Here is a 26,594-nt window from a genome sequence, read left to right as displayed (position 1 = left end):
AAAGACGCGTTTTTTAGTCCTTCAAATATGTTAAGATGACACCAAAATTTCTAAAAATAATGCAAGAAAGTTATAGAACAAAAACTAACTTAATCCACCTATGTGGTTGGTGCCTTCCTCACTCTTTTCCAACAATGGGTGATATGTAATATAATGGATTTGGACACAAATTTGATCCAAAAAAACACATATATCACTCAAGGGCTCATAAGTGGTCAGAACTCCAGGCAGGGTTGCCAGATCTTCAATGTTGTGGACTCGTTGGAAAGGTATCTCGATTACCTAATCAACGATGGGTCGGATGATGAATCCGGACATAGTTTACATACATTAAAGTGAGATCCGGCTACAAAAAAAGTACATAAATATCACTTAAGTGGTCAGAACTCGAGACAGGGTTGCCAGATCTTCAATGTTTAGGACTCGTTGGAAAGGTCTTTCGATTACCTAACCAACCATGGGTCGGATGATGAATCCGGACATAGTTTACATACATTAAAGTGAGATCCGGCTACAAAAAAAGTACATAAATATCACTTAAGTGGTCAGAACTCGAGACAGGGTTGCCAGATCTTCAATGTTTAAGACTCGTTGGAAAGGTCTTTTAATTACCTAACCAACGATGGGTCGGATGATGGATCCGGACATTGTTTACATACCTTTAAGTATAATCCGGCTACAAAAAAAGTACATAAATATCACTTAAGTGGTCAGAACTCGAGACAGGGTTGCCAGATCTTCAATGTTTAGGACTCGTTGGAAAGGTCTTTAAATTACCTAACCAACGATGGGTCGGATGATGGATCCGGACATTGTTTACATACATTTAAGTGAGATCTGGCTACAAAAAAGTACATAAATATCACTTAAGTGGTCAGAACTCGAGACAGGGTTGCCAGATCTTAAATGTTTTGGACTCGTTGGAAAGGTCTTTCGATTACCTAACCAACGATGGGTCGGATGATGGATCCGGACATAGTTTACATACATTAAAGTGAGATCCGGCTACAAAAAAAGTACATAAATATCACTTAAGTGGTCAGCACTCGAGACAGGGTTGCCAGATCTTTAATGTTTAAGACTCGTTGGAAAGGTCTTTTGATTACTTAACCAACGATGGGTCGGATGATGGATCCGGACATTGTTTACATACATTTAAGTATGATCCGGCTACAAAAAAAAGTACATAAATATCACTTAAGTGGTCAGAACTCGAGACAGGGTTGCCAGATCTTCAATGTTTAGGACTCGTTGGAAAGGTCTTTTAATTACCTAACCAACGATGGGTCGGATGATGGATCCGGATATTGTTTACATACATTTAAGTGAGATCCGGCTACAAAAAAGTACATATATATCACTTAAGTGGTCATAACTCGAGACAGGGTTGCCAGATCTTCAATGTTGTGGACTCGTTGGAAAGGTCTTTCGATTACCTAACCAACGATGGGTCGGATGATGGATCCGGACATTGTTTACATACATTTAAGTGAGATCCGGCTACAAAAAAGTACATAAATATCACTTAAGTGGTCAGAACTCGAGACAGGGTTGCCAGATCTTCAATGTTTAAGACTCGTTGGAAAGGTCTTTTAATTACCTAACCAACGATGGGTCGGATGATGGATCCGGACATTGTTTACATACATTTAAGTGAGATCCGGCTACAAAAAAGTACATAAATATCACTTAAGTGGTCAGAACTCGAGACAGGGTTGCCAGATCTTAAATGTTTTGGACTCGTTGGAAAGGTCTTTCGATTACCTAACCAACGATGGGTCGGATGATGGATCCGGACATAGTTTACATACATTTAAGTGAGATCCGGCTTCTAAAAAGTACATAAATATCACTTAAGTGGTCAGAACTCGAGACAGGGTTGCCAGATCTTCAATGTTTTGGACTCGTTGGAAAGGTCTCTCAATTACCTAATCAACGATGGGTCGGATGATGGATACGGACATTGTTTACATACATTTAAATGAGATCCGGCTACAAAAAAAGTACATAAATATCACTTAAGTGGTTATAACTCGAGACAGATTCGTTGGAAAGGTCTTTTGATTACCTAACCAACGATGGGTCGGATGATGGATCCGGACATTGTTTACATACATTTAAATGAGATCCGGCTACAAAAAAGTACATAAATATCACTTAAGTTGTCATAACTCGAGACAGGGTTGCCAGATCTTCAATGTTGTGGACTCGTTGGAAAGGTCTTTCAATTACCTAAATAACGATGTATAACATGATGATGGTTCAGTTTACTGCCATTTATTCATCTTCCGAAAATATGCGAAAACACATTTTTATACATAACTTTTGAACTACTTATCGAAACTTCAAACAATTCAATAGCACCGTATGGGACCCTAAACCAAGTCGAATGCGACTGGTTTGGTCAAAATCGGTTCAGCCAGTGCTGAGAAAACTGAGTGACATTATTGGTCACATACACACACACATACACACACACATACCCACACACATACCCACACACATACACACACACATATACACACATTCACACACACATACACACAGACATTTGTTCAGTTTTCGATTCTGAGTCGATATGTATACATCAAGGTGGGTTTTCGAGCTTTTAATAAAAAGTTCAATTTTAGAGCAGGATTATAGCCTTACCTCAGTGAGGAAGGCAAAACACTATTTTGACGAGTAACCCTAACACTTTTCATATAAAATGCTGTAGAATAGAATAGAGATAGAAACTTTGTGTCTTCAGCAAAGTTGTTCAGAAAAGTCAAAACTGCCGAATATAGTGTGTCCCTATCTCATCAGGGTGTGGAGATAGATTTTGAAAAACTAAGAAAATTTTGTACCACCCTAGTATCGCCAAGACCAAAAGTCCAAGAATTTTGTACTGATCAAATGTTTCTTTGACACCAAAGCTCTAAAATGATTCCCCGAGGCAGCAATATTTTTTTCCTGCTAATTTCACTCCACTGTGCATTGGTTGCTGAGATATCGACTTTAGAAAATGGTGGGTTGTTTGGGTGATACTTGGAAAACATCAATTTTCCTGTTTTTAAACCTTTGCATGGTATTATCTCAGCAACTAAAGGCCGTGTCAACAAAGTTCAAAAAGCAAAATATAGAGAATTTTCTCAGCTTTTCAAAAATATTTTTTTTTTCAAAAATGGGCAGGCATGTGCACTAATTTAAAAAAATTAAAAACTGTGACTTATTTCAAAAAAAGTTTCCTAAAAATGGCTATAACTTGAAAACGGTGCACTTTATCAAAATTTCACTAAAGTACTTTTTGATTTCGAAATTGATTTTACATCGAAAAATGAAGTTGACAAACTTTTGCGAGTTTTTGAAAAAAACTGTATTGATTCAAAAATTTAAAACTCGGTCAAAGTTTCTTTGCACAACCTGGAAATTTTTAAAAGTTTGCATTTGATGCCCCCTTAAGCATATCAAATATAAAAAAAATAAATAGTGTTTTTTGCAAATCACGTTTTAATGAAATAAAAAATCACAATTTTTACCGTGTATCATTTTTTTCAGTGTAGTCCTTATCCAGACCTACAACTTTGCGCAAGACACCAAATCGATCAAAAAATTCGTTCAAATCATACAGATTTTTGAATTTTCATATTTCATGTTTGCCAAATTTGTAATAAAATTTATGTGAACAAACTAATGATGCAAAATGGTTTCTTTGGGCATACCGAAGGCTCCAAAAAAGTTTTAGCTGGATTAAAAAATACAAAAAAAAAATCGAAATGCCGGAATCTTAGAGAATTGCTCAGAAATGTTTTTCAAATTATCAGCCTTTAGTACAAAAAATCTTTTTTTTTTTCAAGATTTTGATGAAATTTGCTTTTTTATTAAAAAATATGCATATTCATGAATGCAAGTAATATTTTTCCATTTCATTTACATTTTCATTCTCTGGTTTAATAATGAATTCTTAAAAAAAAAACTACCAAAATATACTCACTTCTCCTTTCCCCACAGAGTCCCTTTGCCAATGTCCCATCAGTTTCAGGCTATCAGTTCCAGGACTTCGTTGTTCGAAATAATCTCCAACCACCACGGTGGTACCTGCTTCCGTGCCCACCGGAGAGTGTGTGTGTGTATCGCGGGATGTATTCCGTGGAAAACTTTGCCGAAACACGTTTCCTGCTCGAGATTCGTTTTCCATCGAACTAACCCAAAAAAAATACGGTAGGGAAAGCAAGAGATAATCGAACCATCCAGCAGCGCTTTTCCCAAGCGATTTTTTTTCAGCTCTTCATTTCCATTTGACATTAAGGATGTGCTTTGTGTGATGCAAAAGCAACAAAAAAAAACTGCATTTTTCAAAGAGGGAAATATGTGCAACGAGAAAGCGCAATTTTAATTGAAACATTTCGCACACTAACTGATTGCGTGGGCGGGTGCCATTCTCTATCATAATGAAATCACTTCTGTGTGTGTTCTGTCGAACAAAAGTGGAAACATCATGAATGGGAAAGTTTTCGCGCATTCTGTGAATGGAAACGTTTTTTTCCCCCTCTACCAGAACTTGGGGTAGTTTCTTGCGCTGACTTCCGCGTGAAGAACTTGCAATTGAGTTCACGGGAACATTTACCCACAACAAACGACACGTTGCGGGTTTTTAATTTGAAAAGTTGCAACAATGTGCAACTCGTTAGGGGGATTTCGGGAAATTTTTAGATAAGGTGGTGTATTTATATGCAACGTTTAGCATAACTATGATTTCTTCGCATATTAAGTAAGTCTTTTTTACAGAATTTATAGCTCATAATTTTTGACAAAGTGCTGATTTGATATTACAAATTTAGTTTTAAGGAATGTGAAAAATTCTTTCAAAAAAATGTAATTTTATTTCCTAAAAAAATAAACACGAGGAAGATTATTCGCAAAAGGTTAACAAATTTTAAGCAAACATGTACAGACCATGATTTTCTAAGAACATTTATAACAAAATCAAACACTGAAGCAAATCCACCCTCTTTGTTCCGAGCGAAAGCCAAAAATAATAAATAAGTTTTCAAACCACTGTTGAAAAACAATCCAGCGGTACACAGCTTGTTATCTCGACTTTTCCGTTCTAGCATATATTTTTTCCTCCTTTCCGAAAGTTGAGCAGAAAAATGAGCAACATCATTTTCCTTCTGGGTTTATTTTTTTGTTCCAAAAAGCCACACGTAGCCGCCTCAGCGAAGAGATTCTTCGAAATCTGTTGAGCCGATTTTTCAAAAAAAAAAAAAAAAATCCTCCTGCAGATCCAACCCAACCCATATCGCCTTTCCTTGTCGAGCTCAGAATTTCGATGAAATCGACTGAGCTGGGATGATGATGAGAGGGTGGTGCCGAGTGTGAGTGGAACTTCAATCGGGGTAACGTATGGTGGCATGCTTTGGTGGAATTTATCCTCCGTAATCACTGTAAACCAACCTGGTTGGAGTGATGCTTGCGGGGCCTAAGACTGGGGAACCCTTTCGGGGACAGTTCTGTGGCTGTCTGTATTATAAAGCATTTTTAATGTGTAAAAAAAACATTATTAGAGAATTTTATTTTTTTTATTGTTTTGCTAATCGGTATCTTGCTATTTTGTAAATTTCTCAATGAAGTTGACTTTATAGCTGCTTCATTGCTAGTATACCAACCACTAGTGTCTTCCTTTTATCTACAAGGAATTTTAGGGCGCCCACCGCGGGATTCGAACCGGTGACCTTTGGATTGTGAGTCCAGTGCGCTGTCTGATTGATCCACACGAGTGGGACATTTCTTATGTCTGATAATAAAAGATCAAAATTTTGCCTTTTATTCCACACTTAGGACAGTTTGATTAAAAATTGAACAATGTTATGTACGTGTAAATGTGGGAATGTTCATCTGAAATAGTGCTCTTGATTATTTTGGCACTGATGGTTAAGTACTTCGGGAACCGTGGTGTAGGGGTAAGCATGGTTGCCTCTCACCCAGTCGACCTGGGTTCGATCCCTGACGGTCCCGATGGCATTTTTCGAGACGAGACTTTTCTGATCGTGCCTTCCGTCGGACGGGGAAGTAAATGTTGGCCCCGGTCTAACCTAGACCGTTAGGTCGTTAGCCCAATTCAGGTGTAGGGGTCGTCTCTCTGGTTCCTGCCTCGGTGAAGTCGCTTGTAGGCCGTTGGACTAACAATCCAAAAGTCGTCAGTTCGAATCCCGGGGTGGATGGAAGCTAATGTGTAAAAAGAGGTTTGCAATTGCCTCAACAATCAAGCCTTTGGACACCTAATTTCGAGTAGGAATCTCGCAATTGAGAACGTCAAGGCAATGCTGTAGAGCGAATAATTTGTTTTTTTTTTGGTTAAGTACTTTATCAGTTACGCAGAAAATAAGTGTCACTTAAAAAGAACTGTTACTGAATGTTAAAATAAAAACACAAAAATGTGTTTTCTTTTTTTGTATGTTGTTTACAAATATTATTGGTGAATAAAAATTATAATGATAGTTCCCATAAATTTAAAGATTCAAAATTGTGTTCAACAAAAAAAATTGTGCAAAATAGTTCTGGTTAATGTGCACCGTTAAAGTGATTCTCCCATGAATGTGATTATTTTTTTTTTGTAGTTTTGTGGTTTGGTTGAAACAGCTTTCCAAATAAAAAAAAATTAATTTATTCAAAAATCTAAATCTTTAGAACGGAATTTCTAATCGATGTGGTGTCTTTAGTAAAGTTGTGAGAATTGCTTAGGACTTCTCAGTATACTTATCCATAATTAGTTGTTACCAACTGGCAGGTGTAAAATGCATTTTAAAACATTATTTTTTCATTGAAATATTAATACGATGCCTTGTAATTTCAATTTTCATATTTTTAAAATTACTCAGGCTTTTTAAGCCCTAGCTCCAAAACCACTAGCTAACAACAACAAACTCAAAAAATGGATCATTATTCAATAAAAAAAATCAGATAAGATTTAGATGACAAAAACATATGATTTTGAAGCTATGGCTTAAAAAACTTGAGTAATTTAAAAAAAAATAAAAATTGGAATTACAAGGCATGGTTTTAACATTTTAATGATTTTTTATTTATGAATGCATTTTACACCTGCAAGTTGGTAACAATATATTATGAATAAGAATAATTAAAATCACTTTTTAAACGTCTACAGTCTACATCATCCAAACTTTATAATTTTCAAGCCTTACCCGACAAACTTCGTTCTGCCTTTTTTTTCGTTTGTTGAGGTAAGAAGCTTCGTTGGGCTTATACGAACCCAACGCAACAAAAAGCACCTCGATCCGACGCTCCGTATTGAACTGATTCGCGTTCGAACAAAACCGTCGAAATTTTTATAAATATTTAGATTAGATATATGGGTAATTCTCTACCAACTCACACGAAATCGGGAAAAGTTGCCCCGACCCCTCTTCGATTTGCGTGAAACTTTGTCCTAAGGGGTAACTTTTGTCCCTGATCACGAATTCGAGGTCCGTTTTTTGATATCTCGTGACGGAGGGGCGGTACGACCCCTTCCATTTTTGAACATGCGAAAAAAGAGGTGTTTTTCAATAATTTGCAGCCTGAAACGGTGATGAAATAGAAATTTGGTGTCAAAGGGACTTTTATGTAAAATTAGACGCCCGATTTGATGGCGTACTCAGAATTCCGAAAAAACGTATTTTTCATCGAAAAAAACACTAAAAAAGTTTTAAAAATTCTCCCATTTTCCGTTACTCGACTGTAAAAAATTTTGGAACATGTCATTTTATGGGAAATTTAATGTACTTTTCGAATCTACATTGTCCCAGAAGGGTCATTTTTTCATTTAGAACAAAATTTTTTATTTTAAAATTTCGTGTTTTTTCTAACTTTGCAGGGTTGTTTTTTAGAGTGTAACAATGTTGTACAAAGTTGTAGAGCAGACAATTACAAAAATTTTGATATATAGACATAAGGGGTTTGCTTATAAACATCACAAGTTATCGCGATTTTACGAAAAAAAGTTTTGAAAAAGTTACTTTTTGCGTTTCTCTTTGTTTCGTCGTCCGTGTCTGTCGCGGGTGACCATGAACGGCCATGATCGATGACGACCAACTTTTTTAAAACTTTTTTTCGTAAAATCGTGATAACTTGTGATGTTCATAAGCAAACCCCTTATGTATATATATCAAAAATTTTGTAATTGTCTGCTCTACAACTTTGTAGAACATTGTTACACTCTAAAAATTAACCCTGCAAAGTTAGAAAAAACACGAAATTTTAAAATGAAAAATTTTGTTCTAAATGAAAAAATGACCCTTCTGGGACAATGTAGATTCAAAAAGTACATTAAATTTCCCATAAAATGACATGTTCCAAAATTTTTTACAGTCGAGTAACGGAAAATGGGAGAATTTTTAAAACTTTTTTAGTGTTTTTTTCGATGAAAAATACGTTTTTTCGGAATTCTGAGTACGCCATCAAATCGGGCGTCTAATTTTACATAAAAGTCCCTTTGACACCAAATTTCTATCTCATCACCGTTTCAGGCTGCAAATTATTGAAAAACACCTCTTTTTTCGCATGTTCAAAAATGGAAGGGGTCGTACCGCCCCTCCGTCACGAGATATCAAAAAACGGACCTCGGATTCGTGATCAGGGACAAAAGTTACCCCTTAGGACAAAGTTTCACGCAAATCGAAGAGGGGTCGGGGCAACTGCTGTGTGAGTTGGCGGAGAATTACCCATATATAAGATACTGTTTTGGAATCGAGATGAAGTCAGCTATCGATTGCATTTATAAATGTACGATTTTTTTTACAAAAATACGTTTTTTTTTGGTATTTTGAAAAAAATATGAGTATCAAATGATCAAGATTTTTTCATATATTTCAAAAGTTTTAGCACACATTTTTGAAAATACTAAAAAATTTCACAATTCTACGTATTTTCGGAAAAATACTCAAAATTTAAGTTTTTACAATATGGGTGTCGAATGATCCTTGATTTTTCGTACATTTCGATAGTAATGATATTTTTTGTTTAATACTCAAAAATTTCACAAGACTACGTATTTTCGAAAAATACTGAAAAGTTCAGTTTATTACAACATGGGCATCAAATGATCGAGATTTTTCACAATACATTTCGATAGTAATACAATTTTTGTTAAATATTCTAAATCTTCACAAAACTACGTATTCTAGGAAAAAAACATCATTTCAGATTTTTACAATATGGGTATCAAATGGTCGGAAATTTAGTAAACCAGTGAGAAAATTTTAAAACTTGATTTATTGGCAAAATACATGTAGCAATTGGAATTTGTATAGTTTAAAACCAACTTTTCCAAACATTCAAAGACTTCTGACGCAAGTGAAGTTTAATCCGAAGTATCGTGTTTTCAGGCACCTCAATCATCCAAAAACACCTCAAAACCATTTCCGGTAACCGGAAACATCTCCGGGGGTCAGAAACCATTTTTTTCAAAGCTGATCATATCCTGAAAAAAGGACAAATTTCGAATTCAACTGGATTGATCGATTGTGGTTAATTTTTCACAAAGATACTGCATTTCTGTCAAGTAACAACCACCGCCACAGTGGGCGAAATCGAACCCAAAATCCCGAAAAAATGGTTCCCTGCTATTAAAAATAGTGTCTCTTTTGAAAAAGAAATCCATTTTGTCCTAATTTCTCATTTTCAACCATTTTTTCATGAAAATCGCTCTGTATTTAGAGCGGAAGCTGTATGCGGCCATCCAAAATGCACTTATAAACGCTAGACTTAAAATCGTCTAAGGTCCAATTAACCCGATTTCCGCTATAAAAGCATTTTTGGCCGTTTCAAATGTTAAGTCAGATTAGAAAAATCTGAAAATATCGTTATCGTAAAGATCAGCCTATTTTACATAAGATTTATTATTTGCACTCGATAGTTTGAAAAATAGTGTGTGGTCTACTCGGTCTAGTGCAGGCCTGCCCAACGTCCGGCCCGTGAAGTCATTTCATCCGGCCCGCGATGGATTTTTAAAAATGTTCTATTACCGGCCCTTCACCTTCATGTTGATCATTACATTTTTAATAAATAAATTATGTGTCTAAATTACAAAAATAAGCTTCAAAAACTTTAAATTGATACATTTTATTTTTGCATTTTATTTTTAAGTGTTTTTTTTAATTCAAAAATGCTTGAATGTTTGAATTTTATTCATGTCATTTCTATATTAATAGTTGCAGAATCAATTTAAAAAAATGAGTCAAAATTACCCATGTCGTAAAAAATGTGAAATGAAAAAAAACTTGGATGCTGTCTATGCACAATATGACAATAAATTTTCTTACAGTTTTTACTGTGTTTACTCCAAATCAAAACTTTTCTTTTTTGAGGAACTTAATTAAATTTGATGTGAGTAAGTGAGCAAGCAAAAAATAATGTATTTTAGTACAATTTTGCAGTGAAAAAAAATATTTTAAACAGTAAATTAGTCGTACTAAAAATAAAGATCGCTGCAAATAATTTTAAAATTTAAAAAAAAAGCAAAATAAAAATAAATCAAATAAACAAATGAATCTTTTTTGCAACACTAATTTATTTATTTGTTGACTTTAAAAGAAATACTTTCATAAAAAGTAAATGTTTACTTTTTCAACTTTTATTAAACATTAGTTCTGGCCCGCCACTGCTTCAAAAACAATTAGATCTGGCCCGCAGGACCAAAAGGTTGGGCACCCCTGGTCTAGTGGGTCCCACAGCTTGGTATTTCAATATCGTAAAGTTTCATTTAGTTGTTTAAAAGTTTAAGGAGCGGCCGTGGCTGACTGGTTACGGTGTTCGCTTTGTAAGCGAATGGTTCTGGGTTCGATGCCCATCTGCTCCCAACGAGAAAGTTAAGAACACATAAATTTGAAATTGAACGAAAAATCAAAGTCGCTCGAGGCGGGGTTCGATCCCCCGTCCTTTGGATTGGTAAGCAAAAATGCTAACCACTAGGCTATGACGACTTGGTGAGCGTGGACTGGAATTAGGAATACTGTTACAGAGAGCGAGTTGTGGCGCTATAACCACGGCAGATAGAGTTCAGGGCATTCGTGGAAATACAATGTCCCATCCCAGAAGGTCCCGGAGTACCAAACCTTCTTAGCATGGTGCTCCCCACGCTTCTTCCTCCCCTGTCGATTCAGAATTGTGTTGTTGTTCGAACGCTCAGTGCTCAAACTCAACCCAATTACGAGTCATCTCTGCGATACGGCTTTACGCAGTAGGCCTGGCCGCTTTAACGCTTGTGATGTTTCAATGCATTCCGATGCAATGGCGCACTACAAATGTTAATAAATGACAAGAAGAGTGCTAGGCGTCATCTAACCTAAGGCACTCTCCAGGATCCCTTCGAAAGATTGGCTGCGCTAGGGTCTGATTAGATTAGATTAGATTAGATTTAGTTGTTTAAAAGTTTAGATTAAAAAACTATCCAGACGACTACAAGGTGATTTTTTACATCACCTCAAATGGCCCGAAAGAGCTGCGAATTATTCCAAAAGCGGTGACTGTATTTTCTTGACAAAAAGTGTGCGATTTTTTTAATCATCAAATTTCTGTTTCAATGAGAGAAGTTGTATTGTTAATTTGAGTTTGGTAAACCACGGTGGATTTTCTTGAAATAATTCTTTGGCGTCGAATTGTCACAAATTGATTGCAGTGGATACTTTTCTACCCCAGTTTTTTGTGTAATCAATGTGGTAGATGCTTTGGTGGATTTTTGACAGATCGAATTGTTTCATGACCATCCACCGTGGTTTACCGAAATCAAATTAACAACACAACTAGGAAGTCGCCATCCATCTAAAGATTAATTAAGCATGCAACATTTTATGTAGACAATGTAGAATTTTCTTGTTTAACATATTTTTTTTTGCGAAAAAACTGCATTTTTATTCTAAAATCTACTTCATTTATTTCATTAGTTTTTTTTTCTCTTTTTTAACAATTTCGACTGTCATACAAAATTGTAAGCTTTCACTTGAACTACCGCACCGATTCATCTCAAACTCATTACTGAACTGTGGATGCGCCAAAGGGTAAATTCTGTCTTTTCCCAAGAACTCTGGATCGAAAAAAAATATCGAAAACAAATTGCGATTTCGATAGGACACGTACCCCAAGTGCTGTTTTATCTGTTTGAAACAGACACGGGTTCAATATTTTTCCTCCAAATTTCCTCCCCAACCCTTATTCAGCAGTTGGCAGTAAACGTATCGATACCTCCCCACCCTCCTCCTTTTTTTTCGGCAATTTAAACTTTGCAACAAATCAGCGCCATCTCGCGAGAATTTATCGAGGCTCCTTTTTCCTCCTTCTCCGATCAAGGTGCGGAAAATGCGTTTCACGATGCGATGAAAATTCCAACCGAAATTACGTTCGTATTTTTCATAAATTTGGGATGAAATTTTCAGGTGGGTAATTTTTCCGATCGGCAAATTTGTCGGCATTCCAGCATAATAATTCAAAGGCGCTTACCCGTTGCTGTTGACTAGCGTTGGCCGGTGGGTAAAAGTTGATGGTGTCTACATTGGTCGAGCCCTGGGACTGCTGCTGGTTCTGTTGGTCCGTTGAAGTTCCTGTCGTCGTCGTCGTCGATGGGTAGCGCCTCATTGGAAGATGGCTAACTTTCGCCATCGGGTGGGTACATTCTGGAATTAAAGGAAGAAACTTAAATCATCGTTAGTCAGAATATTGAAAAATATTTCTGATGAATAACCAAATTGAATTGTTAAAACACGTTTTTTTTTTAATTGGTGGAAACTTCATGGATTTCTAGACAAGTGAATTTGTGGATATTTGAAAAAGTATATTACAAAACTCTCAAAGCAGCTTACAGAAAATAAGAGCAACCCAAATTCAAACAACACTAACTGTAGTCAAATAAATTAAATTTGTTGTATGAAATTTTCTCCTTCAAAAAATACAAGACCACATTTTCACATCCACTAAAAGCCATCCCAGGGCTCGGTCCCGAAATGACCAATCCCGTAATTGTAAGTATTCATTTAATTGGATTCGCTGCCCACCGCCACGTGCCTGGAGCATCCACGTTGGCCAAACTCACACATCATAATTAAAGTCCTGCGCCCTCGGCAAGTTGGCTCTGTCCTCATCTGGTCTAGGTGTGGACTCCAAAATGGACACTAGAAGCGACAAAAGTGCCCTATCTGGGCTCTGCAAGTGGCTGTTGCTGGTACGAGACGGAACATTAATTAAAATTCCGTGAAAATTTGTAAAATAATTATTATTATCTAATTAAAGCGACGTGGACGCTGTATGAAGGCACATTGTAGGCATGTTTTAGCTGGAATCACAACGAGATAATTGCCTCAGAAAAAGTTTTAAATTGTTGCATAATGCTTCAACTGCCTGTTGAAATTTGTTCAAGAATTGAATTTCATTTACAAATTAACACGTCCTAGCAATTTGGATCCAACGAACACATTCCGAACCTGGTTCATTATGGTGCTTTGCCATTAACAAACATCCTCATAATTATTGGATGCAAATTCCACACAGCCTCCCGTCCTACAACTAGCCTGTGGACAACCATTAATCAATCCGCCACCGCCACACCGTTTGCTGACTGCACTTCCGATCTCGTCCCGAGCAGTCCAGCCAAGTGTAAAGTAGCATCTCCTCAAATTGAATCCAAATTAATTACGATTACGCAACTTAATGGTCCATCCAAATTGTACGAGCTCGGCCAACCGATTTGCGCCTAGTGGCACACGCACACCCACATACACGTTTGTCCTGGGAACGAACCTGGATGTCCCGAGTAGAATGGAATGTTTGAAGACGTATTTATTTTGATGTCGTTTTTAGAATTTGTTGATCTCGTTGTTGTTCCCGAAAAAAAGGATTAAACGAAAACTAAATTATTATATTATTGTGCCTGTAAACATAAAACTTAACGATGGTTCTAAAAACGGTGCAAAATATTTCAAAAATTATTAGGGGAGTTTGAGGTAAACATGAACAGTTGGGAAAAAGGTGCACATTTATTTATAAAAAAATACTTTGAAAAGCACACGAATCAGTTTAAGGTATTAAAACGTTATAAAACTGGTTAAAAATGTTCAAAATCATCACTTTTAACAAAAAACATTTTCGTAAAACTTTTTTCGTCTCTTCTACAACTTTGTAAATACACTCTTAAAATAAACTCTGCAAAGTTCAGTAACAAGCAATCTAAAAATTAAAATTTTAGTTCAAAATGAAAAAAAAACAACTTTGTTATTTTAGATTTGAACAGAACAATAAATGTCGCGTTAAATGACATGTCACTCGATTTTTGACAGCGATTCTAAAATTAACCCACGTTTTTAAATACCTAGGCAAAAACGTTATTATGGTTTCGTTTGAGCAATCTGCCAAAAATGTATGGACTTTCGTAATTTTTGCTCTCGAGGATCAAACTTACTTTTTGCCCAGGTATTTAAAAACGTGGGTTTTATAGAAAACCTAGATGTATGGGTATCAAAAGATCGGAAATTTTATGCCCTTTCCGATGCCACATAGGTTGCCTTGTGAATTGTGGACCGGTTCGGATGCCAGCGGATTTTCCGACGACGTAATTCCGGGTTGGTACGAAATTCCAACGAAAAATCTATTCTATCGATACAAGACCCCCAAAACGGTATTATACCCACTCCAGAATGTTTATTTAGATTTTTTTTGGTAATATATTGACGTTTAGTTAAATTGAATGTTTGCAAAATTATGTTTAGATAAGTTTTGTATAGAATTTCCAGAGTTATATAAACTTTTATACTAAGTAATTAGTAAACTTTATATTCAATCCAAATTATCTTTTTAATCAGTCAAGGATGCCTATTTGGAGTTGGGAGGCTGGATTTATGGTGATTTGTCAACAAATAACTTTTTTTATGTAAATTTTTCGAAAGGTGTACAAACTTTTTTTGCACCTTTTTTGATTTCTGTAATAGTATTTGTTTTAGAACTTTTTATAGAAATCATCTTTTCATGAGCTTTTTGTAGCAAAATGTTCGGCATGAGTTTCTGAACAAAACGTAGTACTAGGTTTCTGTCAAACTTTAAATTGTTTACATGTTTCATCACAAAATGTGCATAGTGACCAAGGGGTGTAAATACTTTTTTTTACATACTGTATGTGAAGAATTTCAAGACAGGGTTGCCCGATCTTCAAATTTTAGTCTTCAACGGTATACCCATGCAAGGCTTAAATGCATGATAGTACCGAACATAATTTTTAACAAAATAACTTAAATTCGGCACCAGAAGCCAATCCTAATATCTGTGGCTATTTCTTAAGACAGGGTTGCCAAACAATTCAATATCAATCTGTTGGAAACCAAACCTGATTAAATATTTGTTTCATAGATTGTTTAAATATCTTTTTATGACACGAAAACAAAAAAACAGCATTTTTGTCGTTAAAAAAGTTGCCCGGCAGACGGTAATAACAAAATTCATGCCACTTCAATAACAAATATTGTTAAAATAACAGAAAGGCGTCATCCATAAAGTATGTCACGCTAAAATCGGCCAAAATAAACCCCCCCTCCCCCCTATGTCACACTTGGTCACACTTGCTCCGACCCCCCCTCGAAAAGTATGTCACGCTTTGTCGGACCCCCCCCCTTAACATTTTTTTTTGTTCAATTTTAGCATGATTATTTGGATTATTTTCAAATTCGAGGTTCAATCGAGAGAAAGTTTTGAGATTTTACAGGTGTATTTGGATTTTTTTTGAATGTTGTAGAAATCATTATCAATAGTTTTTTTTTTTTTAAATCTTTTGATTTAAGCATATTAAATCTATCATCAAAAACTCTGTTTCTTAATGCCTTGAATCGTGTTTTATTTATGAGTAAAGTACATCAAACATTAAAGTTTTTTTTATAACAATTTTTTAAGACTGAATTTATAGTATTCAAGAAATTGTCTAGCGTGACGTCACAGTTTCACGTACCCCCCCTCTCCCCCTTGTCACACTTTGTCACACTTGCGAAAACCCCCCCTCCCCCCCTAGAGCGTGACGTACTTTATGGATGACGCCAAAGTATTATGAAACCTTCTTGAAAAATCAATTTTTGCATAAGGGTTTAATCACAGTTTTTGTTACTATAACAGAATTTGTTATTGGTCTGATATTGGTTGAAAGCCAAAACAACTTTGGAATAACATTTTTTGTTATGGAAGAATACCTCCAACTGTTATTTGGATGATCGGATTAGTTGTTAAAATAACAAAAAATAATAACAAAAATTTGTTCGGAAAATAGATAAAAAAAATATTAGTGTGTTATTACAATAACAATCCAATAACAAAAAATCATAACGACGAATAACAAATCCTAGTATTTTCAAATATCAAAACATGTTTTTCCCAAGTTATTTCCGTCTGCTCGGGTGTAATTTTTGATGAAGAATAAGGGAGTTTTCAGAAAATTGCCTAGCCTAAGATCTATTATGAATCCCATTTATTTGTTCAAACGTTGAAGATTTTTTTTTCGAAATTGATTTTTCCTTGTATCCGATGAGCCAACAATTGTAATTATTTTAAATATTTTCAAAGGCCGACATTAAAAATCCATTGTAATTGTAATTGTAATTGTAATTGTAATTTTATTGAAACGATATCCTGTTAGTTTACACTGTATATCAGGGCAAGGAGGTAATGTGGATCTGAATTAAACTTTAGGAGCGAATAAAATTAGCAATCAGAGTAATCGCTAACACTAGTTTTCCCTAACTAACGCTTTCTTGAAAGCGTTGAATCGTCTCTCCTGCTTGATTGCTACTGGTAGTTCGTTCCAGCGGGAAACTCCGTAGACTAGCACACTTTTCCCACTGGAGGTTGTGTGCCTCGGGACGATGAAGCCGGCCGTTCGCTCCTGTCTGGCGCGTTGTAGGTGCTGTAGGATGTATCCGGGCGTGGCCTCCTCAAATGCTCGTTTCATGAAACAGCAAATTCGGAGTTTGTAATTGACCATCAGATCATGTCCAAGTATGGAGTTTCTGAAGGGAACGGTGGTGTCGCGACGTCTTAGCTTGTGTACAAACCGTACCGCTGACTTGAAACAGCGGTGGAGTTGTTCTCGTTGCGCAGCGCTCAGCCCGGGGTAATACACGATGTCGCAGTAGGTAAAGTACGGCATCACTACTGCCTGCACAAGCTTTCGACGTGTTGGCTCAGGAAGAATCGGTGCGAAGCGTCTGAAGGTCTTGAGTGTTCCGTAGACCTTCCTTACCACGTCGTTCACTTGAAGGTTCCAGTCCAGGTTGCAGTCCATGATCAGTCCGAGATTCGTGACACTTTTGCTCAGCGGGATCGCCGTCCCACTGAAGATGATCTCCTGCTGCGGTGCGACTGTACCTGCCTTGCAGAATACTATCGCTTGTGTTTTTTTGGGGTTGGGAAAAAGGCGGTTCTGCTTGGCCCAGCCAACGATTGATTCCAGATCTTCATTGATACGCCGCACGAGTTGGTCCACTTCCGCAACCGATCCAGAGAGATAAATTTGAAGGTCGTCTGCGTATAGTTGCCATTCGCACTTTAGGGTACTGGGCAGACTATTGATGTAGAGAGAAAAGAGTAGTGCACTTAGACACGACCCTTGGGGCGTGCCGTCTTGTACTCCTTTCACGGCAGATATGGTGCTTCCCATGCGTACGACTTGCGAGCGATCACTCAGGAACGACGAGATGAGTTCGCAGGCTTCGTTGGCAAACAGAAATTCGTCGAACAGCTTTCTTCTCAGAATCCGGTGGTCCACACAATTGAAGGCCAGGGAGAAATCCACCAGCACCATGACCGTGCACTGGTTGCCGTCGAAGTTGTTGTAGATGTCGTGGACCACCTTCGCTAAGGCGGTGGTGGTGCTGTACCCTCTTCGGTACCCGGACTGGTTGCTCGCTAGTAGTGGTGGATTCGCTTCGTTGAGGTGTTCAGTTATCTGCGCAAGAAGGATCTTTTCGAGGATCTTCGAAATCGCCGGAAGGACGCTAATCGGCCGGTAGTCCTTTGGCTGCATCGGGCTCGACGTTTTCGGGATCGGCGTGACAATTCCTTTCTTCCAGGTCGAAGGGAAAGTCTTAGCTTCAATGATCGCGTTGAACAGGTTCGTAAGTAGCGGGAGTATGAAAGGACACATCATCTTGACAAAGGAAATCGGGATGCCGTCCGATCCGGTCGCATTAGTTTGTATCTCCTGTATCTGCAGAGCGACTTCGTTGACACTAGTGTTGCGGAAGTTGAAACGAGCTGCATCTGGATCGGCTTCTGTTCTGTGTCTGGGCTCCGATGTCGCACTGTCTGCTTGTTCTGTGTGCAGCTGACGGTGTCCCTCCGCGAAGAAAGTATTCAGGTCGTCAGGGTTGATCTCGTTCGTCGATGTGTTCTTCTTGGAGGAGTTGTGAATGCCCTCACGCCTGAGATTGCACCACAATTTCTTTGCCGGCAGACTGGGATCAAGGTTGCGGTCAGCGAATCGCTTTTTGGCGTTGGAGATTAGCGTGCTGGCTTGATCACGTTTGCGTTTGAACTCAAGCCACTGATGATCACCTCTCGTCCTGTTCGGATTCCGCTGGTAAAGCTTAAACGCTAAATCTCTCACCTCCACAGCTCGTCGAATTTCTCTCGTCATCCACGGCGTTCTCTCGTCACGCACAGGGACGGTTCTCTCGGGAGCATGGACATCCAACAGGCGCTTTAGTTCAGATTCAAGTAGAGCGGTTTTCGTATCGACATCATTCGATCGATAGAACTGTTGGAAGTCACTGCCTTGGAGATCGGCTTGTAAGCGCAACACGTCGATATTCCGAAGATTCCTCACCGTGATAGACTGCTGCGCTGGCTTCTGCACCCTGATGTCCGCTAGAAGATAGACTACTTCATGGTCCGAGATGCTGTTCGCCGTGGCTGTTTTGGATTTCGTAATGGACAGAGGACAGTCGGTGATAAGCAGATCAATCGTGGATGAGGAAGTTTCGGTAATCCGGGTTGGGCCAGTTGGAAGCACCGTGAGATGGAATGCTGCGTTAATTTGTCGTAGAGCGAACAGATTTCCCGACGGTACACTGGCAGCAACATTTATGTTGAAATCTCCAACAATAAAGACTCGATCGAGCTTGAAATCGAGCAGCTCGATGAGTAGCTTCTCGTAGTTCTGGGCGAAGAGCTGGTTAGAACAGGATGGATTGTACAGAACAACCACGCCGATGTTCAGCTGGTTGAGTTGAACTTTGACTGCAAGGTACTCGACTCTTGAAGCGATCGGAACACCCTGGTCATAGCTTGATCTGCTAATCGGAGTTGCTTTGATGCCTTTCCTCACGTAGAGACCAACTCCGCCGCAGGCTCTCGATCCTCGACCCCGGGAAGCAGGCAGTGAGTGTCGCAGAAAGTTGTAGTTTGGAATTTTGACCGGTCCAACCGGCGAAGAGGACGTCATTTTTGTTTCAGTCACCGCAAAGATGTGGTACTGACACTTGTCGAGATCATTCAAAACCCATCAAGACTCAAGCGGCTTCGTTTTCTTCGGGTCACGCATGAGAATGCACGTGGCATCACATCATTCGTCCGTCCTCGGCCGGTGCGGTTGCACGCCAAGAATCTTCCTCCGTGGCCGTGCGTGCGTGTCTGCTTGCTAAATTCCATGGCTTGGAAGAATGAAGTTGTCCTGCTCTTTGTACACTGCGGGCAAACATTACACAGTGTACATGGATCCGGAAGGTATGTACATTTTCTCTCGTGGGATGACTTGAAAATGGGATTGAAAATTTAAGTATTTTTTTTTATTTTGAATCACATTTCATTACTTTTCTTTTACACATCAAAACATCTATCAATTTTTTTTTGAAATTGCTTGAAAAACTTTTGATTTTCAATTCGGTGATGATAAAGTTCCTTGATGTCATTGTCCTTAGCCAACGCATTTAATTATGCACCTTAGCAGCAATCTAACCAATCCCAGGTTGATGGGGTTTTGGTCGATGACAACGGAGTTGGTCAGACCGCATGGTCTCTGGTGATGATAACGATGGCCGGGCAGGACGAAGGATAACGGTAATCGTGAGGAGTGGCCCGTTGGTCGGTAATCAATTTAATCGTCCAGAGCAATAAATAAATCATCTGTGATAATTGCTGGCATACCGGCGAGGGTAAGATAACGTCTGTATCAGATCGCCGGGATTGACGTGATGAGTAGTTTTACGCAAACCGTGTGGCGTTTCTATGGGGAATCAACATTGTTTAACATGTTTTCTGGTATAACATTTAAGAGATAAAAACCTTTCTGAAAAAGACAAAAATTAAACTGTTGATTTGAAGATAAAAAAATTAATTTCCTGAGAATCAGTTGAATGCTCTACTTAGTTTCCCACGCACAAGACGTTAGACCATTAAGTTCAAGCAATTGGAAGATTGTAGTTATGGCTTAACACGTAAATACCACAGTGAGGCAAATAGATTACCAATTCCGTTGAAATGCTACAAATATCATGCTTAAAAAAATTCTAAAACACTTCAAATGCAATCTACTTCGTTCAAAATGACAGCACTCAACCGTCACAGCTGGACCAGTGCAATCCTGCAAAAGTCAACTGTCGGTCATTTTTCATCCCGAACCATCCCGTTGGACAGTGGTTGTCCGGCCATGGCATGGCGACATTTATGAACCGTGGACGCTGCAGCTCGAGCCCTTGATAGATGCTTCGCATCCAGACGGTGACATTCAAATTAAACTGCCATACTTCATGCTGGCGGATGGTGTTTTATCGTGATCTTTTTTTGTTGTTTCTCTTGTTTGTTTTTGTGTTTTTTGTTGTCAAATGGCATGTTATCATTGTGTTTTTTTTTATCTTATAATTTGTAATGTAACTGAGCAATTTTCTGCAATTTTGGTCATTCGATTTTTTTTTTTGTATTTTTTAATCCGGCTGAAACTTTTTTGGTGCCTTTAGTATGCCCAAAGATGCCATTTTGCATCATTAGTTTGTCCATATAATTTTCCATACAAATTTGGCAGCTGTCCATACAACAAATTTATATGAAATTCAAAAAAAAATTATCTCTTGAAGGCATTTTTTGATCGATATAGTGTCTTCGGCAAAATTGTAGGTATAAGGATAAGGATTAACTGAAAAAAATGATACAAGGTAAATTTTTTTTGGTAATTTTTAATTTTACTTTTTGTCACTAAAACTTGATTTGCAAAAAAACACTTTTTTTTTCATTTTCTGATATGTTTTAGGCGACATCAAATGACAACTTTTCAGAAATTGAAAAAAAAGGCACAAAATCTTTGACCGAGCTATGAACTTTTGAATCAATACTGATTAAAAACAAACGAAATATTGGTCGCAAAAAAATGAATTTGTAATCAAATGGTTCTTTAGTGTAATTTTGATAAAGTGCACCGTTTTCAAGTTATAGCAATTTTTATGTAACTTTTTTGAAAATAGTAGCAGTTTTTCAATTTTCAATAAGTGCCCCACTTTTAAAAAAAATATGTCTGAAAAGTTAAGAAAATTCTCTTTATTTTGCTTTTTTGAACATTGTTGATACGACCCTTAGTTGTTGACATATTACCAAACAAAGATTTAAAAACAGGAGGAGAGATTGAGGGATTGAGATTTTCTCAGTGTTGCCCAATATGCCCTCGTTTTTTGATAAACAATATCTCGGAAACTGTTGATCCGATTTGCAACTTTAAAAAATGAAACATTCGTGAAATTTTGTGATTTTTTCAATTTCAAAAAAGATTTCAAAAAAAGTGTCCACGTTGTTTGTGAATGGTCCCTAATTTAAAAAATGTATAACTGTGACTTTTTTCAAAAAAATAAAAAAAGGGCTATAAGGCTGGTACAAGTTTTATTTTAAGTATCGATTGCTTAGAGAATTGCTAATCTTATACATAAAACATAAGCTGATTTTTCCATTAAAACTCTATTCAGGAAAATGTTGAAAAAAAGGAATTACATGTAAATTGTTGTTATTTTTTTTTGTATCCCCTACTCAATGGTTTTCATACATAAAATACATTAAAAACTGAAAGTAGTCATAATAGAATAAGACGTTTTACGTCATTTTCACCCAATTTCAACTCAGCTCACTTTTACGTACACGAAGCTCAGCTTTCAGCGGGAGCAGACCATGTTCAAACTTTGGGATAATTTCCATCGCGTGTCAGCGGGCAATTTCAGCAAACTTTTTTGATGCCTCTGATAAAAGTGTGTTGAACGGTTTGGCCTGAACCCCTGAACCTTGGCTCCTGAGTTCTAACCTTGGCACCGACCGTCCAACAGAAGCGTGTGAATGTCGTGTTGTTCGTTCTCCTCACTAAATGATCACTTTTGCTGATGAATGTGTAAATAATGGTGTGCTTCGTCGTGGTTATAAAGCAAGACATCACACACCGGTAAACATTCGCTCAGAATTTCAAAAATGTATGCACATTCACAAATTTCTCACAATTCTAACCTCTAAAACGAGCAATTTCCTTAATGGCCACTGGCCATCGCCAGAAGCGAATCGTGCCCCCTCCTAAAAAACGATTCTCCTTCTTGCAGTGCAACCAAAGAGTTGCAATAAAACTAATTGTGGTGGACCTATTTTCGCCATACTAACACAAAGACACACACACACACACACGATGATTGTTTTGGACGTTTAGTTCACTCTTTCTCTTTTGAAAGGATGCGCTTCCATTTTGCTCATACTGTTGTGTGCGGTGGGAGTGCAATTTGCATAAATTCCGTTAATGCGTAATTTGGCGTCCATTATCTTTATGATCTGCAGCTGCAGCGTGGTCCTCTCTTCGGTGGGTTAGTGCTTGGTTTTTTTTTGTGACTAGAATGTAGTCGTAATTGGGACACGGCATAAGAGGACAGAAAAGATCAAATATTGTTTTTTTTTTACAATTTATTGAGAAATTTCTAAACAACTTAAGCACGAAATAGTAGTTTATGCAACAAGTTGCAAAAAGAAGATTGTTTCATCACTGACAGGGATTTTGAAAAGTACTTTAATTTTTAGTTAGAAAAAATAAGTCGTTTGGACACTCAAAAAAGAAATGAAAAATTATTAATTATACAACTGATTATCAAAAAGTTTAAAAATTAATTAAAGTGCTGTGTGGTTCACAACTTTTATTTGCTAAAGCAGATAAGTTTGAGTTGAAAACAAGTAATCAATTTCAATTATGTTACATCATTTGTATAACATTAAAAAATGCTGTTGTTTAGAAAGCAATAACTCGATCGTCTTTTGCAGTGCTTCCGCAAAATTCACGATGCTTGATAACCTTCTCTCCAATAACAGCATATCTCCGTGCAGTAGTGCGTCCATCCCGGGAATTCCCGGGACAAAAATCCCGGGATTTTTCCAAAACCGGGAATTCCCGAATCCCGGGATTTTTCATAATTTGTCCCGGGAATTCCCGAAATTGAAAAAAAAAATCAAATTTTGGTCTGGAAATTCTGATTTGGTTGTAGAAATAGATGAACAGTTTAATACATAGTAATCAATACAAATTTTAAATTTGGATTCGGATTATATCAGCTTTAATTTGACTTATTAGGGAAAATTGTTTAAAATTTAGTTCACAGATCCGCAAAATGCCTGACGCTTTAAACATTTTCTATTTAATTTTATGTTTTTTTTTAAAGACTGGGTATTAAATTTATATTTAGGATTTTAAATTTGAAAAAAAAATCTAACCTTAAAATATTTTTCATCAAACACCGGAATCTGGGGCAAGTAACGAATTAAGACTGCTATTTAAGAAAAAAAATGCATCGTGTTTTAAATAACTTCGGTTAAAACAGAAACAGAAAAAACAATTAGTACACCAATTTCCAAATCCAGTTTTTTTTTAAAGGTCCAATAAACTATTGTGTTTCATATGTTTAAAGGACCTAATAAAAAAAAGTCTAGAAATGTATTGCTCTGAAATCTCCTGTACCTTTCAGACTGTAGTCCTGATTTTCCCCAGTTGACGGTACTAACTTAAAGAGAATTAGTAAAATATGTTTTATTTAAAATAAGACATTGAAAACTTATCTAAAATTTTGCATTGACTGGTATCATTTTATTTTCTGATTTTTTTTAAAGGTCATATAAACATATGAAGAACAAAAGCTTATACGACCTTTTTTTTAAAAAAAAAATCTGGTTTTGTTGTCGCTTCTCGTTTTTGTAGATATTTGTAATGAAATTTTTCAAGCTTTTCTTGTTATGGCATTTATAAAAAAATATATAAGAAATATATTCATAAAACACTTATTTAATTTAAATGACATTGAAATTGATATTTGTACTTTTTTAAATATTTTTTTTTCGATTTCTTTTAAATTATTTCAAAACTGTCGTCCTTGTCTAGATTGAAGTGAAGATGGCACCAATTATTATTATTAAGCTTATTCAATGATTTTAAGCTTGAAAGCCTATCAAATATTATGAAAATATAGATTTTTTGACTGCTTCAAAAATTTCCCGGGATCCCGGGAATTCCCGGGATTTCAAAAATATTTTTCCCGTTTCCCGGGAAATTCTAAACCCGGGAAAATTGGACGCCCTACCGTGCAGTGTTCAAAGCTATCCCCATGGAGCAAAACTCAATTACTTCCATTCACGTGAAGCGCAATAATAGTTTATTCATCGACACCAGCGAGAAAAGAGGAATCTGGTTGCTTGCTTTTACCGTTTGTTGAGGTTACTTTATCTCACTTTGCTCAATTTGATATTTTGAGCAATTAGTTGATTCGATTGTCATTTTTCAATCCAATCCTATTTTCCAAAAAATAAGCAATTCTCTACGAAATCAGCTGATTTTTTTTGTGGGGCCTTCCCTTCGACAAGGTTTGGTTATTTTTCTAGCTCAAACATAAAAAAAATCACGAGGACCATAGTTTCAAAACGCTTAATTTAACGGAACGAGACTTTTTTTAAATAGCCTAGAAAAAGGTATGTTAATACTACAGATTTAATCTCCATTTGAATTTTGATTGTTCTCACAGACGTGATAACATTATTATTATTTTTTTCTTATCTTTGTTTTATAAAAAAATTCAGGCTTATTCATTTTTCACGCTCAAAAATTGTAACTGTAATTTTCTCCAGCAATATATAAGAAAATGCTTACCGAAAATCTTAAATATATTTCTGTGTTCTTTTTATTTACATAACAAGATTTTATCCACTGAATAGAGCTCATGCCAAGATTAAATTGACTTATAATAGGCATTGCAAAACTAGTTTGATCTTGCACATGAGCAATTCTCTGAGATTTCGGTCATTCGATTTTTTTGTATTTTTTAATCCGCCTGAAACTTTTTTGGTGCCTTCGGTATGCCCGAAGAAGCCGTAATGGGCGTAATATTGAATGTTTGGCCCGTTTAAAATGTTAGTCTTGATTTTAAATTTTTGAAAATATTTTTTTCGAAAAGATCGAAAAATTTTACGAATGTTTTATGTTTTGACATTGTAAATCAAACCTAAAGTTGCTGAGATATCGACATTAGAAAATGGTGGGTTGTTTGGTTGAGACTTAGAAAACATCAATTTTCCTGTTTTTTAACCTTTGCATGGCAATATCTCAGCAACTATGGGTCGTATCAACAAAGTTCAATAAAGCAAAATATAGAGAATTTTTCAGCTTTTCAAAAATATTTTTTTCAAAGGTGGGCAAACATGGGCACTAATTTTAAAAAAATGAAAAACTGCGACTATTTTCAAAAAAGGTACCTAAAAATGGTTATAACTTGAAAACGGTGCAGTTTATCAAAAATTCACTAATGTACTTTTTGATTGCAAATTCGATTTTACATCGAAAAATGAAGTTGAAATTTTTTTTGCGACCAATATTTCGATTTTTTGAAAAAATCAGCATTGATTCAAACAATCATAACTCGGTCAAAGATTTTTTGCCCATTCTGGAAATTTCTAAAAAGTTGGCATTTTATGTCCTCTAAAACATATAAAAAATTAAAAAAAATAAAAATAGTGTTTTTTTTGTAAATCAAGTTTTAGTGACAAAAAGTTAAAATAAAAATCACCAAATTTTTTTTACCGTGTATCATTTTTTTCAGTGTAGTCCATATCCATACCTTCAACTTTGCCGAAGACACCAAATCGATCAAAAAATTCCTTCAAAAGGCACAGATTTTTGAATTTTCACATATAATTTTTGTATGGACAGCTGCCAAATTTGTATGGAAAATTATATGAACGAACTAATGATGCAAAATGGCTTCTTTGGGCATACCAAACGCACCAAAAAAGTATCAGCCGAATTAAAAAATACAAAAATTAAAATTAAAGAAAAAAGACCGATTCCGTAGAGAACTGCTCACATGCTCTTCATGCTCTTTTCTAGTTTGTTTTTTTTTTATTTTTTTTTATTCAAGATATTCGATTCAGAGAACTGAAACATATTCTCTGATACGTTTTTATTGATCTATTTAACATTTAATTGAAATAGAAATCAAAACAAGGTAAATATCTTGTCGATTGAAAATGAATAATTTATTATTATTTTTTCTCCAATTTTTAAAAGACTTCATAAAACTTTTTGAATGGTTTTCATTTCTCTCATTCAAAAGTTT

The 26,594-nt window shown here is 36.4% G+C and overlaps 1 protein-coding gene across 1 annotated transcript in view; it reads right to left on the bottom strand.

The window, feature by feature from the left end:
- Positions 1 to 26,594, bottom strand: part of LOC120414196 (uncharacterized) — a 260,154-nt gene that overhangs the window by 69,025 nt on the left and 164,535 nt on the right. The window contains exon 3 of the mRNA XM_039575277.2: positions 12,475 to 12,647. Coding sequence (XP_039431211.1) covers positions 12,475 to 12,633 — 159 coding nt within the window. The 5' untranslated portion in view covers positions 12,634 to 12,647. The remainder of the gene's footprint in view (positions 1 to 12,474; positions 12,648 to 26,594) is intronic.

This window comes from Culex pipiens, chromosome 3 (genome assembly GCF_016801865.2).
Source record: "Culex pipiens pallens isolate TS chromosome 3, TS_CPP_V2, whole genome shotgun sequence".
NCBI classification, from domain to species: domain Eukaryota; kingdom Metazoa; phylum Arthropoda; class Insecta; order Diptera; family Culicidae; genus Culex; species Culex pipiens.
Note: the sequence above shows the minus strand (reverse complement) of the source record. Positions and strands in the feature narration are given on the sequence as shown.